Source organism: Gavialis gangeticus, unplaced genomic scaffold (assembly GCF_001723915.1).
Source record: "Gavialis gangeticus isolate Ggan-Ray unplaced genomic scaffold, GavGan_comp1, whole genome shotgun sequence".
Taxonomy (NCBI): domain Eukaryota; kingdom Metazoa; phylum Chordata; order Crocodylia; family Gavialidae; genus Gavialis; species Gavialis gangeticus.
Window position 1 is genome coordinate 27,922,521 of NW_017729001.1, and position 15,712 is coordinate 27,938,232.

At 43.7% G+C, this 15,712-nt stretch overlaps 1 protein-coding gene across 2 annotated transcripts in view; it reads left to right on the plus strand.

The window, feature by feature from the left end:
* Positions 1–15,707, plus strand: part of RILPL1 (Rab interacting lysosomal protein like 1) — a 32,191-nt gene extending 16,484 nt beyond the window's left edge. Inside the window, exons 5-7 of one of the 2 annotated variants that reach the window (XM_019507128.1) lie at positions 6,297–6,469; positions 7,289–7,381; positions 14,818–15,707. In XM_019507128.1, coding sequence (XP_019362673.1) covers positions 6,297–6,469; positions 7,289–7,381; positions 14,818–14,962 — 411 coding nt within the window. In that variant the 3' untranslated portion in view covers positions 14,963–15,707. The other variant, XM_019507129.1, reaches the window with a different exon arrangement.
* Positions 15,708–15,712: the final 5 nt, after the last annotated feature.

Below are 15,712 nucleotides of genomic sequence, written 5' to 3' on the forward strand. Positions count from 1 at the left end.
AAAACTGACCATATTTCCATCAGCTGTAGTGACTGTTCAGAAGTAGGGTATGTGTGAATTTTGCTCTGTCTCCAATCCATACATGAGAAGGGAAGCTGTGGTCATGCAGAACTGAAATGGATAGCAACAGGATTGGGCCCTTAAGGGCTATGGTATTCTCTGCCTGGCTTGTCACAAGACCAGGCTAAGCTAATATCACCAAGCAAGTCTGCAAATATTTTTCAGGAATGTTTCTAAATGAAATCCCTTTGGGCCCATTCACACATTAATTTCCCATTAACATTTGTGCAATGAAGTGTTAGAGCAGAAACAGTCGCAGAAAGCTAATTTGAAGCATGCATGCTCAAATACTTGCAGAGCAACGAAGAGCCAAGTGACCCAGAAAGATCAGAGCAGCGGGAAAGCAGGTGGGCGTGATTTGGATGGAACAGGGGCAAGTCCCTCACAGAAAGGAGAGAAACAGAGAGGACATGTAGCAGGGACAAGCAGAGGATGTCATAAAGCCCATCATGTTATAGTGCATGTGCTTTCATGTTGTCTCCAAATGCTGTTCTGGGAGTGTTTTGCCATGTGAAGTATGCCAGATAGCTCAGAATAGGGCTGAAGAAGGGATGGGAAATGTAAGCAGGGTTTTCACAAGTGGCCTGTAGTATGAACAAATCTGAGAACTGATGCTCTATTGAATTTTCCTGTTGAGTGATTTAATAACAGCTGAAACATTCGGGTGTGAAGGACATGCCAGGATGCTTTGACCATGGGTGTATTATAAATGTTTGAGTAGATCACTGCCAGAGGGAAAGAAGTTGAGAATGGGGCGGTAGAAGAAAGAAACAGAAATAACTGAGAGATACTGGGAGGTGAAGATGTCTGACGTGTCCCCAGCCCCCCACAAAAAGCAACAGCAGCGGCTTAATCTTCTGCAGCTGAATGAGCTTGGTACCAAGATAAGCTAAGAGATGACTTCATTGTTGTTCATTCAGCCAGGAAGTCCAGCTTTGCCAATGGGGCTCTGGTGCTCCGGCTCTGAGCCAGCAAGTGTGAAAGTGTCCTCAGTCTCTGAAGAGAAAGGCAGCTTTTTTCTTCCCTGCAACTCCTTGGTTTCACGGCAACAGCATCTCTTCTCATTAGCTATGTTCCCCATTCTCTCTTCCAGGGCAAAGGTTTAGCAGCAATTTGCAGTGAACAGACACCTATAACTGGCTTAGTTCAAGGCTGGTTGCACTAGTGACATGCTTGTCAATCTGCTGGCTTTTTGGTGAGATATGCATAAGATGTTTTTGCTGGACAAGGGGAATAGGCCCTGAACTGATGCATCTGACCTAGGTGTAAAAGTGCGGGCACTAAGTTTTTCTTTGAGCATTTCGTGTTCTGGAGTATCCATCTCTTGCCGTTCCTAAATATAGGTTCATTGCAATGATAACAAGAGTCTGAATTTGGACACACATTGATCTGCTGTCCTCTCACCTGGCTCACAAGTGAAAGGGAATGTTTTGCTGATAGGTGAAGTGCAGGTTTTTCAGAAGTGGCCTTGCCTCAGATGCTTGGGACCAGACTAATTTTGAATGTTTGAATGTTTTCTTTTTTCCTGAGATATTGGGGCCCAGCTGTCTGAAAGCTGTGCCACCTTGGCACTTCTGAATGATCAGGCCCTTGCGGTCCAGAACCCAAGTACACAAAACTAGAGGCTGCCGTTTGAAAATGTTTTGTCCATCAGGTCAGGAATAAGTTGGAGGACAAGGTGGCAATTTAATAGTCCTATCACAAGGAATATCTGCCTTTGGCTTCTCCCTCAGACCCATCACCTTCTGTGATCATTTAAAAGACCTAAAGCAAATGGGTAAAAACCAGTGGCTTTCCTGAATTGCTAGGTAAACTACCTTTTGTCTATAGTCAAATTTAACTTAATGCCAAGTAAAAGCACATGCCTTTTTCCTAGGAATTAGGGCGAGTCAGAAAATGTAAAAAAAAGTATTGATGTAAAGAAAAACTAGTGAAGATGAAGGTAAGTGGAGTGGGGGGACTCGGATTTAATTTTGACACAGCGCTATAGATGAAGGATGTAAAATGAATCTGACTAACATTGAGAGGCAGTGCACTTCAGGAGAGAAGAGGAGATTGGGACCAGGAGATTTTGGCAAAAGTATTCATTTAGTATGGTTTTTACTTAATTCAGGCAAAAAGACCAAGCCTGTGGGTTTTCTTGGGGGAGGAAAGAAAAAGAAAAATATCTAAATAAATCCCTTCTCTTCCCTTGCCCCACATGAAGTGTTCTCAGGTATGACTTTGCAGTTTCAGTTGACCTGAAACTGCCATTTTTGGTGAATAAATTATTAGTTTCACATTTCACCAAATTCTAATCCTGATTCTGTCCATTTGAATCCTGTGGCACCAGGCAGTCATTTTCTCTGTTCCTAAGCTGGTCTATTAAATCCTGAAGGTAAATCCCTTTATTAACATTACATTGGTCCTCGAAGCCCATAAAGCAGATCTTTAAAGAGAGAAGTCTTTATCAGCATTACACAATTAGGCATGTGGTGTTCAACCTTGGGAAGTTTTCCCCAGGAAGATTGAGTCCCCTGTTCTGATCCTTTGCCATTCAGCTTATCAAAATGTGCATGTATATTTAGATGGATTTGATTTGTGTAGAAGTTCCTAGTTAGGAGCTTCATGCTGCTGTAAACCACAAGCAGAATTTTTCTTCTCTGTTTGGGAAGCGGGGCAGCCCGGCCGTCTGCATCGGGTTCGGCTGCATCTATCTCCCATCCCAGGTTGTGACAGTGCTTCCATGAGCTGGCATCTAGTCAGCTTTTGAGAAAAAAAAAAAAAGCATTAAGTTTCAAATGTACTGCACTGGAACAGCATGCCCTGGATTTATTTTTGCAGCTGGAAGTTTTGGAGACTCCTGAAGCTCTTGGGGAGTCCTGCTCTGCATTTGTTTCCCCCAGGTTTTTATCCCCCCAGGATTCCCTACTCCTGCTCGATACAATTGCTTATAGCAAGATACCCTGTACAATACCTTTCCCCCTGCTGTGCCACAGTCCCTTTGGCCAAGTCCCTGCACGCAGTTGGATGCAGGCGGACCATGGCACCTGCACTGAGCCCCACGGAGTAGGAACCTACTCAAATTGTGATTTTGCAATTTTCGCAGAAACCGTGGTTTCCATGACTTTGCATGGAATCACTGGGGAAGGGGGAAAAAAAATACTATAAATAAAATCTTGGTTCCCCAGCTGGGTGGGGAGAAGTCACCAGCCCAAAGAGGAGCAGAAAAGCTGGCAGCAGCTCCCTCTGCCACTGATTGGCTGAGAGAGCTGCCTTTTTGTGTGGCCCCGCCCCTCTGCACCAATCATCACTGAGGGGTGGGGCAACCAGGGCCCATTGGCCAATCAGTGGGCAAGGGGCGGGGCCCATAGAAATATAGGCCAGCCTGGCTTCTGAAATCACCTGTTTGCTGCCTCAGTTTGGGGAGGTCCCTCCCAGGGACTCTAGTTGGCGTCCACGGAGGTCTGAGAATCCACCTACATCCACGTTCTGCCGGACGAGTGCCACAGAAATAAGGATGCAGCCGAGAGACTGTACAAAGGCCCCAAGCTAGAGAAATCTCCCAACTCTGAATTCATTGAATGTACAACTTTACCAGGAGAAGGATGGAGTGAGCTCTTCTATCTTTAAACCTCCTCGTCTGCTATCCCTAGCCAAAGTGGAATGCGCTGCACGCGTCTGTAGGCTTCCTTCACAGATCCTTTCATTATGGGAATGAACAAAGCAGAAGCTTTTAATCATCTTTAAATATAGTTTGGGAAATCTTGCAGCATCTTCAATAGGAGCCTTCCACTTATGGCTGGAAATGCGACGGACAAGCCGCACAGCAGAAGTCTGTCTAGCAAGCCGAGTGATATAAAGTAGGCTTCAAAGCATCTTGCTTAATAAAACCCAGGCCCCATGTTTCAAAAGAGGTTCTTGGAGAAGGCTGTTTTTTCAGAATGTGCTGAGCATCTACACCCTGAAAATTGGGATCCCCAAGTGTCTCAAAAACTGTGGTATCCAAAATCATGAATCACGTTTGAAAGGACACAGAGGAGGTACATACAGAGGAGGAAAGAAAATTCCTATGAGCAGGGAGGCGGACTGCAGTGGAAATTTCACAGTGACCTTGCTGTAGGGTACACACATGATGCCATGAGAAAATGAGCTGGGTAAGGGTAAGGCAATCCTTCAGAGCTGCAAAACAAGGCCAGTCCTGTCCATTTGTTCACTGTTGACTATGGCAAGCATGGTAAAGGCTGCAGCCTGTTAATATTTGATTGTTCTGCAGGGAATCATGAGCACCAATGCAGTAAGGGTCTTGTTTTCCATGGCAGTCCTCTAGCATAGCCATTTGGACACGTCATGCTATCCTGCTCTGTCAGAAGCAAAATATTTTAAATACATAGGGAGTAGAAAGAAGGCCCCAGGAAATGTGGGGCCCTTGCAGGACAAGACGGGGAATCTGGTTGTCACGCCAGATGACAAAGCCAACATATTTAATAACTTCTTTGCCTCTGTCTTCCTCAGTAAGGACCAGAACTGCCACCTCCCTGCTGGGCCCCCTTCGGGCCCCAGGGGAGGCTCACCTGGGCCTAGGGTGAGTGAGGATTTAGTTAGGGAGCTTCTGGAGGGGCTGGACGTTTTTAAGTCAGCCGGCCCGGATGATCTTCACCCTAGAGTCCTAAAGGAACTGGCTGGGGTCATTGCAAGTCCCCTGGCACGGCTTTATGAACACTCGTGGTGCTCTGGAGAGGTGCCGGAGGACTGGAAGAGGGCCAACGTGGTTCCCATCTTCAAAAAGGGGAGGAAAGAGGACCCGGGGAACTACAGGCCAGTCAGCCTTACCTCGATCCTGGGCAAGCTGTTCGAGAAAATTATTCTGGCACGCATCCAGGAGGGGCCAGCAGGGAACGGCATGCTCAGGGGCAACCAGCACGGGTTCATCAGCGGCAGGTCCTGTCAGACCAACCTGGTGGCCTTTTACGACCAGGTCACTAAATCATTGGATGCAGGGGTGGCAGTGGATATAGTTTTCCTAGACTTCAGGAAGGCTTTTGATACTGTCTCTCACCCCATTCTCATTAGGAAGCTGGGGGACTGTGGCGTAGACACCCATACAGTCCAATGGGTCGCCAACTGGTTAGAGAGTCGCACCCAGAGGGTGGTAGTGGATGGGTCCTTCTCAACCTGGAAGGACGTGGGAAGTGGGGTCCCACAGGGCTCGGTCCTTGGGCCCGCCCTGTTCAACATCTTCATCAGTGATTTGGATGAGGGGGTGCAAAGCACCCTGTTCAAGTTTGCTGATGACACTAAGATGTGGGGGGATGTGGGCACAATAGAGGGGAGCAACAGGCTACAGTTGGACCTAGATAGGTTACAAGGATGGGCGGAGGAGAACAGGATGGGGTTTAACACAGACAAGTGTAAGGTGATGCACCTGGGGAGGAACAATCGGCACCATACATACAGGCTGGGGAACTCCCCTCTTGTCAGCACGGAGGTGGAAAAGGATCTGGGAGTCATTATTGACTCCAAGATGAACATGAGTCGGCAATGTGGGGAGGCGGCTAGGAAGGCCAACTGCACCTTGTCGTGCATCCACAGATGCATCTCGAGCAGGTCCAAGGAGGTGATCCTCCCCCTCTATGCGGCACTGGTCAGGCCGCAGCTGGAGTACTGCGTCCAGTTCTGGGCGCCGCACTTTAAGAGGGATGTGGACAGCATCGAGAGGGTCCAGAGGAGGGCCACTCGTATGATCAAGGGACAGCAGGGTAGGTCCTATGAGGAAAGGTTGCGGGACCTGAACCTGTTCAGCCTTCAAAAGAGAAGGCTGAGGGGGGATCTTGTGGCCTGTTATAAACTGGTTAGGGGGGATCAGCAGGCGCTGGGGGAGTCCCTGTTCCCCCGAGCGCCGCAAGGAGTGACCAGGAACAATGGTCACAAGCTGGCGGAGGGAAGGTTTAAGTTGGACATCAGGAGGCGCTACTTCACGGTCAGGGCGGCTAGGGTCTGGAACCAGCTTCCAAGTGAGGTGGTGCAGGCTCCCACCCTGGGGGTTTTTAAGAGGAGGTTGGATGACCAGCTTACTGGGGTCGTTTGACCCCAGTGCTCTTCCTGCCATGGCAGGGGGTTGGACTAGATGATCTGCTCAGGTCCCTTCCGACCCTAGAAACTATGAAACTATAAGCACGGAGATGGCAGGTTGCATCACACCTCTAAGTTCTTAGGCCTGTATCGCTTGTGCAGTAAGTTTGTATTTCATCCTGCAGATAGAACCAAACAATGATGAATCTCTCTCTGAATCGGAGAAGATGGCTCTGGATTTAAAAGATCCAAATCGTCCACGATTTACTTTGCAAGAGTTACGGGATGTCTTGCACGAGAGGAACGAACTCAAGTCAAAAGTGTTCTTGCTGCAAGAGGAGCTCTTGTATTATAAAAGGTATCTTAGCTGTCACCTCTGGCACTGCTGTCTCCACAGCTTCTGTTGTGAAACACTAGCTAGAAAGAAGTGTCTTTTTAAATAGTCTCTGCTATGCAATGAGAGTTGATCCTTTGTTTTCCCCTAAGATTTTAAATTTGCAATGGCTCCAAGCCACAAAACTTTGGTTCATATTTGAATTTTCGCAGAGTTTGATGGGAGCTTGGTTTTTAGGCCTCTCTCTAACTGCAAAATTCCTAGAAACCTGAGAACTATCAATAGGAGAGATGTCAAACAATGCAGGCGTGTGAAGTGTGCCCATCACTGATGCATAATGATGGGGGGGGGAAGAAGCTAGTGGCTGCTGTTCACATTTCACCTTTTTGTTTTTTTTTGGAGGATAGACAGGACAGCTCCTGGGATGTCAGTCCAGCACCTTACTATTTAAAAATAAAAAACACCTTTTCTCTAGTATGGTAGATGGTGGGAGCCATTAAGCTTGGCCTGTGATTCTGCAGGGACTGCTGTATGGTGGGAGGCCCTCCTGGACTGAGTTCAGGAAAATGATGCAGCCCTTTGGCAGGCCTGCCTCTGATGGCATTAATCCTGTAAATCCCCCTTGCCTGACTGGTAGAGAGCCTGTCTCTTGCCACTACTGACCTGATGATTGTAGCAATTGAGGACCTGAAACAAAGTCAGTGAAAGATGCCAACCACCTTTGAAAGATTTGGGATAAGCCCCCTCCATTTCCCATGACTTACAAAACTTCTGTAAGCTTTATTTTTTGTTTCTCTAGGGATGTGGAAGAACTGGATGCTAATTCCACCTTTTTTATTTTAGTGAGGAAATGGAAGAAGAAACCAGAACCCCGCAGCCTACACCCATCATTCAGTCAAAACCCTCAACTCAGCCAGAATCAGGAATCAAACGACTGTGAGTAGCTGTTCCTTTCAAGGCTGCTGAATTGGTCTGTATGCTGCAGCATGTTTCTTGGAAGGCAGAGAGGGGAACTGTTTGTTTCCTGAATCTAAAAATAATTCACTTGGTGACATCACCCCTGTATGCTTTGGATATAATCGTGTGTCATATCTCCCACTGCTATAGAAGCACACTCTTAAGGATTTATGAAACAATATATAACTTGGTCCTGATCTTAATGTCTATTTGTCACAAAGTGCCCTTAACACCTTTCAATCCCTTCATGCACACAGTGATGCAGAAAAGAGAAAGTGTCTTATGTGCTTGTATCCATAGGCCAGATTGCTCCTGAGGAGCTCCATTTAATTCTAGTATTTCCTTCTTGAGGACTGTTTGTAATATTTAAATCAAATGGAACAACATGTGTTGCTACAATTCATAACCATGTATGAGTAAATATAAGCTAAGAAGTTGTTAAACACCAACGCCTGCTCTTGATGGGAACCCTCTTCAGTCTGTGAGTAGATGTCCATCTATGCATAGAAGTACAGAACTGGCAATGTCTCGCAGGCCACGTTGTTTGGAGCCTGACTCTGTATTTTCTAGGTATCCAAAATGCTGGGGGCAGTATGAGACTTGGTGCCTAAAATGGATGGATAACAGGGAGCTTTCGTATTCTTGTTTAACTCTAAATTGTAAACTCCTTGGGGCAGAGGCTGTAAAGGGATAGAGTGGTTCCACGACAGGAAAGCACTGGCAAGCTACTGCCTCTAGGTCAGTGGTTCTCAACCTATCTGGACTCAAGGCACCCCTCATTGGACTCGAGGCCCCCTCCATTACTTTTTTGAATTATTTGGCATCAAATTTAAAAAATGAATGTACATATTAAAGTTTTTACACCCATGCTGGGCTGTGAGGGTGGGGGATTGTTCAGGTAGGGACAATCCTGAGCCTGCCTTTATCTGCTTAACTTACCTCCTTATCTCCTCACACTTTGCAGCACCCTTCAAAGGATCTGGGAGCGCTCCAGGATGCCACAACGCCCTAATTGAGAATCACTGCTCTAGGTCTTACCCCTAGGATTTTTAGAGTACATTGATTGTAACAGAGACAAGCACCTGAGCCTGTAAGGGTCTGGAGCTCTTCCATTCCCATTACCAAGTTGCTATTTCTTAGCTTCTCTAAACATCTGAGCCTTCAGTCTAGAGCCTTGCCTTAGTTTTTGCCTTGGGACAGATCTTCCTAACTCTTGTCTTACTGCTCCTAACAGAAGGATCTTGTCTTGCTACTTATTAGGCTATAAAGCATTGTAGCCATCTACAGTGCGGCATAATAATACAAAAAAAAATCAACAAAACTGTGTACCTGCAATGGAAAATGTGCAGTTAACAATTAGCATCAGAGGACTTGGCTATAAAATCATGTTACCTGATGTGTTCATTGCAACATTCAACCCCGCTATCATATTTATTCCTAATTAGTCTTAACCTGCTAAGAGAGTCTCAGATTGTGAATAATGTAAACTTTAACTATAAAAATGACCTTGATTATGGCCCTCTTTTACTTGGAAGATACTTCTATTCTTTCCCCAAGTGCATATAACCTTTTTTTAATAGAAGAGTACTGGCACTTGTGCACTACCTTCCATTGAAGGATCTTGAGATCTGATCCTAGTCCAATGGGCATCTTTTGGTTAATTTCCCTAGTTTTTGGATTATGCAATTAGCATGCAATAACAGGCCAAGTTCTGATAATGCTTTATTTTGTATTCTTTGAAAACATGTTCCTAAATTTGGCCTTTGGATTAGTTTCTATCTTGGAAGTGGTTATGAAGCTGTTCTCATCTAGAATCGCTTAAAGGAGTGTGTGTCATTTTGGATGGGACAACTTACTTCTTTATTCATCTTTCTTTAATCTTTCATACCTCATTTTATTTGGCTTCACTCTCTTTGAAAGATGGCTGGTTTCAGTTAGCTAATCCACCAAGATGGCAGCTTATATGTGTACTGCATTTCTTATCTTTTAGTGAAAGCTTGACAAAAGTCTAAGTTGCACACACTTTGTTAGTGTGCAGTTTGTGCTAACTGGATGTCATTAGTGTGATTGCCTAGTTCTAACATATGCAGAGATGCAATGCTGGAAGGCCTGAGCATTACTGTACTGGCTGTCTCACTAGTTCCTTCCTCCAAACAATAGATCATAAATTTTTCTGGGTGTTCAAAAGCCCATGCTAACCACCTGACCATTAATCAAGTTGTGAATTTCCAAATAAGCGTTCACATCAATCTGTTTCTCGTCTCATCCTGCTTTAAATGCAGAAGTTTACTAACGTTGAAAGAAGTGCAAGTTAAACCTGTTGAAAGAAGCCAAAGGCAAAAACTCCTTTCACATTGAAGGCACTCCCATGTTTCAGAACTCCCCTGGCCTGTTTTTGCCAAGACATGGAAGCGTGCAGTAAACCTGTCATGCATGAATCATGCCTTACCTTTCAACTGGTCCACTTAGTCCCGTGGCTTCTGTCTCATGCAGATGGAGAGGTGTCCCTTTCTTTATATTGGTAGAAAATAAATCTCAATTTTAAATTAACCTGGACAGGAAATGGACTCCAACTCAGTCTGCATCCTGACAGTCAGGCCCATTTCTTTTCTCTTCCTTCTCCTCCTGTCTATCCCTGTCCTTGGTAGACTGCCTTAGTGCTCAGGGTGGGGCACTGGCTGCCATCATGAGCTGGGAGGAATTTTTAGAGCTCCAGCAGTCCCCACAAATACTATGATTTGACAGGTGCCAGGGCTTTACGGTATCCTTTTTAAAAGAAAGTTTCCCAAGTCCTCGGTTTCTGTGTTTACTTCTGCAACTGTCACCATTACAGCCCACCTAGGAAGCAAAGGGAAGGAACAATGCTCAACCAGTCACCTGCTTCTTGGCTGGTAGGGCTCAGAGACCATCTGTTCCCAGGGTTGACTGCTGTTTTTTCTCTCCAGTTCTAGCTTGTGTTTTTGATGCTCTGCGCATTCAGGCAGCTGCTCAGTAAATGCAGTACTTAATATTAGTTTCTAAACCTGCAACACTGCCGGAAGAGCTCGGTGGTGTTTCTGTTACCATAGCACACTCTACAAGATGAAACACAGCTGGGATTAGAACCCTCTGGGCCTAATCATGGTCTTGGTCTTTTCCTCTTAACACAGCCTAAAAGTAAAGCAAGACAAAATAGATTTGTTGCACCCTTTGGGACAAGTAGAATGCCCTTGTAACTCTGTACTTGCTATCAGGAGAAAGCAGTGCAGTTTGGTCATGCAGTCAATGCTAGATTTGCTCATAGAATCGTAGAGAACTAGGACTGGATGGGGACCTCCAGAGGTCATCTAGTCCAGTGGTTTTCAGCCCACAGTCCGCAGACCCCTGCGGGTCCGCAGACTATGCCTAAGGGGTCCACAAAGATGACTATGATCAATCAAAAGTATGTGAATACCCACACGTACAATTCAAAGGGGTCTGCACCGCCATTCAAAATGTTTTAGGGGTCGCAAATGAAAAAAGGTTGAAGACCACTGATCCAACCCCCTGCCTGAGGCAGGATCATCCCTATCCAAACCATCCTATGCAATCCATAATCTAAACTCTACATAAGACTACTATCATCATATGACTCTCTGTTGCTGTAACCAATGAAGGGAAATGGAAGTTCTGAAATGCTATGTTTATATCCCTGGCTTTATGACTTGATTTTTTTTTTTTAACTTTAATAGGGCTTCAACCCTGTGATGGCATCTTGTCTGTAAATGAATCTTTACTCTAATTAGAACAATTCGAGGGCATATTTGTTGGCCACTAAAAGAAAAAACCCAACAGTACTGGCACTAAGATAGCTAGCTCTGTTTTGTTAGTACACTGCAGAAAACGCCCTTTTGTCTTAAAGTTGCCACACTTGTTTGTCCCTGACATAATGCCTGAAATAGTCCTTTAAGTTTTCTTTATTTTTTTTTATAACCCACAAAAGCCCATGTGTCAGTCTGAATTCAGAGTGGGCCATGACATGAAAAGCTAGAAGCCCTAGCTATGGCTACTGATATAACAATGTTTGTTTGTCTGAAACTAAGAATAGCAGCTAAAGCAGCTGTGGTGGGAAGAGTTCAGAGTGGCATTTGGTCACAAGTGAAATGACTGATGATCTCAACTTAATCTTTAACATTAGTCCACAGTGCAAAAATAAATTGAGAGCCTCTGAAGAAAATGCTTAGAAAAACAGAGGCTATGGTAGGTATGGGTGAAGGTGCCTTGGCAGACTTGCATGGAGCAGGTTGTACAGAGCAGCTAGGTAACCTGCTCTCAAGTTTGGCTGCCCTAGAGCTTCACAGTGTGCCTCTAAATTGCATGAACTGTATGAGTAACAGTGCTGGACTCTAACAAAGGAACTGATGCCTGACTAGTCAGCTAGAAAAAAAGTTTGCAAGGCCTTTAAATGAGTCATACAGCTGTCTGTGGTTGCAGTCTTCCTGTGTGTGAATTAATACAGGACTTCTAAGAGGAGATCTGTGGGCTTTTAACAAAGTAGAATGCAAAAGGTTCATTTTTAAAACGTTCACCTGGCTTGTCTGTCTGGTTGCTTTTGTTTTAAGTTGGCAGTATTCTCACTTTTGCCCCTTCCAAGACCCCTAACACTAATACTGGCCACTGCTAACCTTATTTCCCTATGCAAATGTCCTTGGAACAGCAGTAGCCCTGTTTGTGTATTTAATGACCTGCACTTTCATCCTTCATTTCATCATGTACATACCTGTCTGTTCTTCCTGGTACAGATCTGTTAAAAGAAACAGTGTTCGCTCTGATGCTCTGCATCACTTGAGATAATCTCTCAGTGAGGTTACACCAAGACTCTGGGCTGCATCGCTATGGAGATTTGAGCTCTTTATGAATGTTTATAGCAACCTAACAACCAGTGGCAATGACTAACTTCTCACAGACCAAATCTCCAGTGGTCAGCTGTCTCGAGTGATGCTGGCACATTTCACTTTGTAGCAAGTCCTATGTGTGGTAATTCCAAGTAACCCATGTATCTTGTTTGCCCTGTTTCCTTCTTTTTAATGGAATGCCTTTTTATTTTTCTCACTCCAGTCTCTTATCTCTTCTGTGTCTGTACTTTTCTGACCAGGATCTTTACAGCCATAATGCCCATGGTAGCAGCTGGATTGATTCCAGACGATCCCACATTGCAGCCAATAAGAAGACTTGTGTCCCTTGTAGGATTTTTTTTTTAATGTTTGGTACTGTGGTTTTCTTTCGCATGTCCCTTGTGTTAAGTTATGCTGCTGGTTGCATTCTCATTGGCTGACTGTGGGATCACAGAAGCTTGGTGCCAATCAGAATGATCAATCAGGACCAACTCATTTTAATCCTCAATCATTCATTCTCTAGTATTCAGTTCATCACTCTTCTTTTTGTCTAATGTTATCCTGCTAAACCAATCTCTCGTTACCTTTAGGAAACTAATTCAATAAGAACATTTTAATTAGCATCAATTAACTTTTGCTTGCTAGGCCTGTCTGTCTCAAAAGCACTGGCATGATCTTTAAAAATCATGTCATTCTTATCAATCAGTTATACAGAATATAGCGATGACTTCCACATTAACTCCTAGAGTTTATTATAGGCTGTCCTCTAAATGTCTGAGAGCATGTGACCAGGGGATTTTGGTCCCCTGTTGTGTTCTGAAAGACAGTGTCTGTACTTATAACCAATCTGACAACCAATTCTTGGCAACTGCTGCACGAGAGCATTGACTATTGTTAATGCAAATTTTTCTTTTGTTTTTGCATTGTGATTGGTATTGAAGCAATCATTATGTGACAGCTATGTTTGCTGCTGCAAAAAGTTTATTCTTAACTGCTTCCTCCCCTCCCCTCTAAATGTTTGGGGGGAAAATAGGACATTATACATGTTCCTACCTTTTGGGGGCTGAAACGTGCCATACTTTTATGGCCAACAATAACTTTACATTTTGAGTTAAATATTTAAAATTCTTTCAGCTCAATTTAGAAGTGTCTATATAAAAATACACTTAATTTAATGCAGAAGACTCAAGTGGCTGAACTCTGACATTTAAAACAAACTGTGTAAATACAGCAGCTCTCAGTGAGTAGTGTGCATTACTAAGCTTGAAGGTGCCAAACTGAACAGGCACAGCAGAAAGCCTATTAGCTGTGCATTGTAACTTCAGTGGAAACTGGATCTGCCCTCCCCACCCCTCCTGTGTTTTGGGGTGAGGAGAAGGGCAGATATATACACCACAGCATAAAAAAATTAACTAGTTCCAGTCATGAAAGTGGCAGAATGGTCCTGAAATAAGTTTTCTTGCACAGGAAGTTAACTGCAAAACACGGTGCTGCTAAAGTTTCGGATTAAAAATCGGAAAGGAAATGCAAAAAGTTGAGGCCCTGCCCCCCTGTGACAGATTTCACTAACTTGTGTTGAGCTGAAGTAGTATTTCCAACTTGTTCTTAGGAAATGCTTAACATAGTTTGTGGATGCATGAATTTACTTTGAATTGTAGTAGCATCTAGAGCAGGATTACATTGTGCAGACACACTGCAAGATATAATTTAGTTTACCATAACATTTGAAAGCCTAGCTGTGGGCTTACTCTTCTAGCTGGAACCTTAACTTTTGCATTTCCCCACTATCTACTGCCATAATGCACAACTTGCTGAAAGAACAAGATTTGCTTTGCTTAATTTAGTAACTTCTCTGCCATATAAACCACAATAATACTAACGCAAAGAATGTGTGTTTTTTGCATCAATCCTACTTTTTCAGATATTATGTAGTGTCAGCATTGCAATTTTTTAAACATTCAGTTTGCAGCCTTATTAAATGACTGTCAGCTCATGCATGCCATTGCATGCTAATAAATGATATGTAAACTTATTTGCATTTAGTTTAAAACCCTTAGGCCCAACTTGTGCAAGCACACTACATGCATATGTTAATAACGCTCTGTGCTTTTAAGCAATTTTTATTTTAAAAATCACTTTACTGTGCTTAATTTTCCTGCTATAATAGCCCTTCTCTCTTTCTGCTTGAAAACATGGTATAGTATTTTCAAACCAAAGAAAATCCCTTTACTTTATCCCAAGAAACTAATCCTGTTGCTGCTTTTATAAATAATGGAATAAAATGCACCTATATAATCTCTGCACACTTGCATAGTCCACTGCATTTAAGACTTCTATGAAGCTTCTTTAGCAAAGCAGCTAAAGACCACAATGCCTTCATCTTGAATAACATCTGACATGCACTGCATTAGGCTTCATTGCCTTAATTTTGCAGACACAAACCAATTGTTTTGCTCTTTTAAGTTTTTTGTTGCGCTGTGTATCGCATCATAGACATTTCAGGATTGCTGGTTTTTCCCCAGACCACTAGGCCCTAACTTCTCTCTCTCTCCTTTTGTGAAGGTTTAGCTTCTTCTCTCGTGATAAAAAACGCATGCAGACGATGCAGAAAAATGTTCACTTCCAAGATTCTTTTGGCGAATGGGCAAATTCCAACAAAGATGACTCCTACACCGAACAAGGGCAGGAGGCCCTGCAGCACCTGTGACTAGAGCCCTGAGGCACTGAGCTTACAGCAGTAGATCTAGACATTTTAGTAATAAGAAGCTTCTGTAACCAAATCTGGCAGCTCAACATTTTTATTTGCCTTGCACACCTCGATGGTTGTGTTTCAGATGTACTCTTCAAAAGGGATCCCTCAGTGTTTACTTGGTGATTGCTCTCTGAAAACAGAATCCAGGCTCTGTAGTAATCATTATTTATACCCAGGGGCATCAGAGCTTTTAGATGACTGGTTTTGTGCTGAATAACAAGTCTACAGTCTGGCTCCTGCATTTAACGACAGTAACACAAGCTTCTTTAAACCAAAAAGTCTTATGCTATTATTAGAGGTTTATTTGCATTGTACGATATCTATTGGTGAAGACTTTGCAGACTTTATTACCGTTTTTCTTAACACGTGTGGGAAGGAAGGGGTGTTTTGATATGGTTTGTTTAATGACAGTTGCAAAGAGAGAGACCATGAACTGTCACTTTCCAGGGCAGGTCTGATTAGTGCTATATCCTGTCTAGACCTTAGCAGGTGTCTGCATCTTACAGAGACACCACCTAAAATTCCCATGGCCACAAATATAGAACATAGAGCTGTCTTGAAAAGGACAGTGACTATGTTTCACTTCATTTATAGTGCCTAAAGCACAAAAATACTGATGTACAAGGTGAGTGTGCCTTGCATTTTGCTATGAGTTATGCAGTATTAACAGAAAATGAATTGCTCATACTGAGGAATTCTACTGCT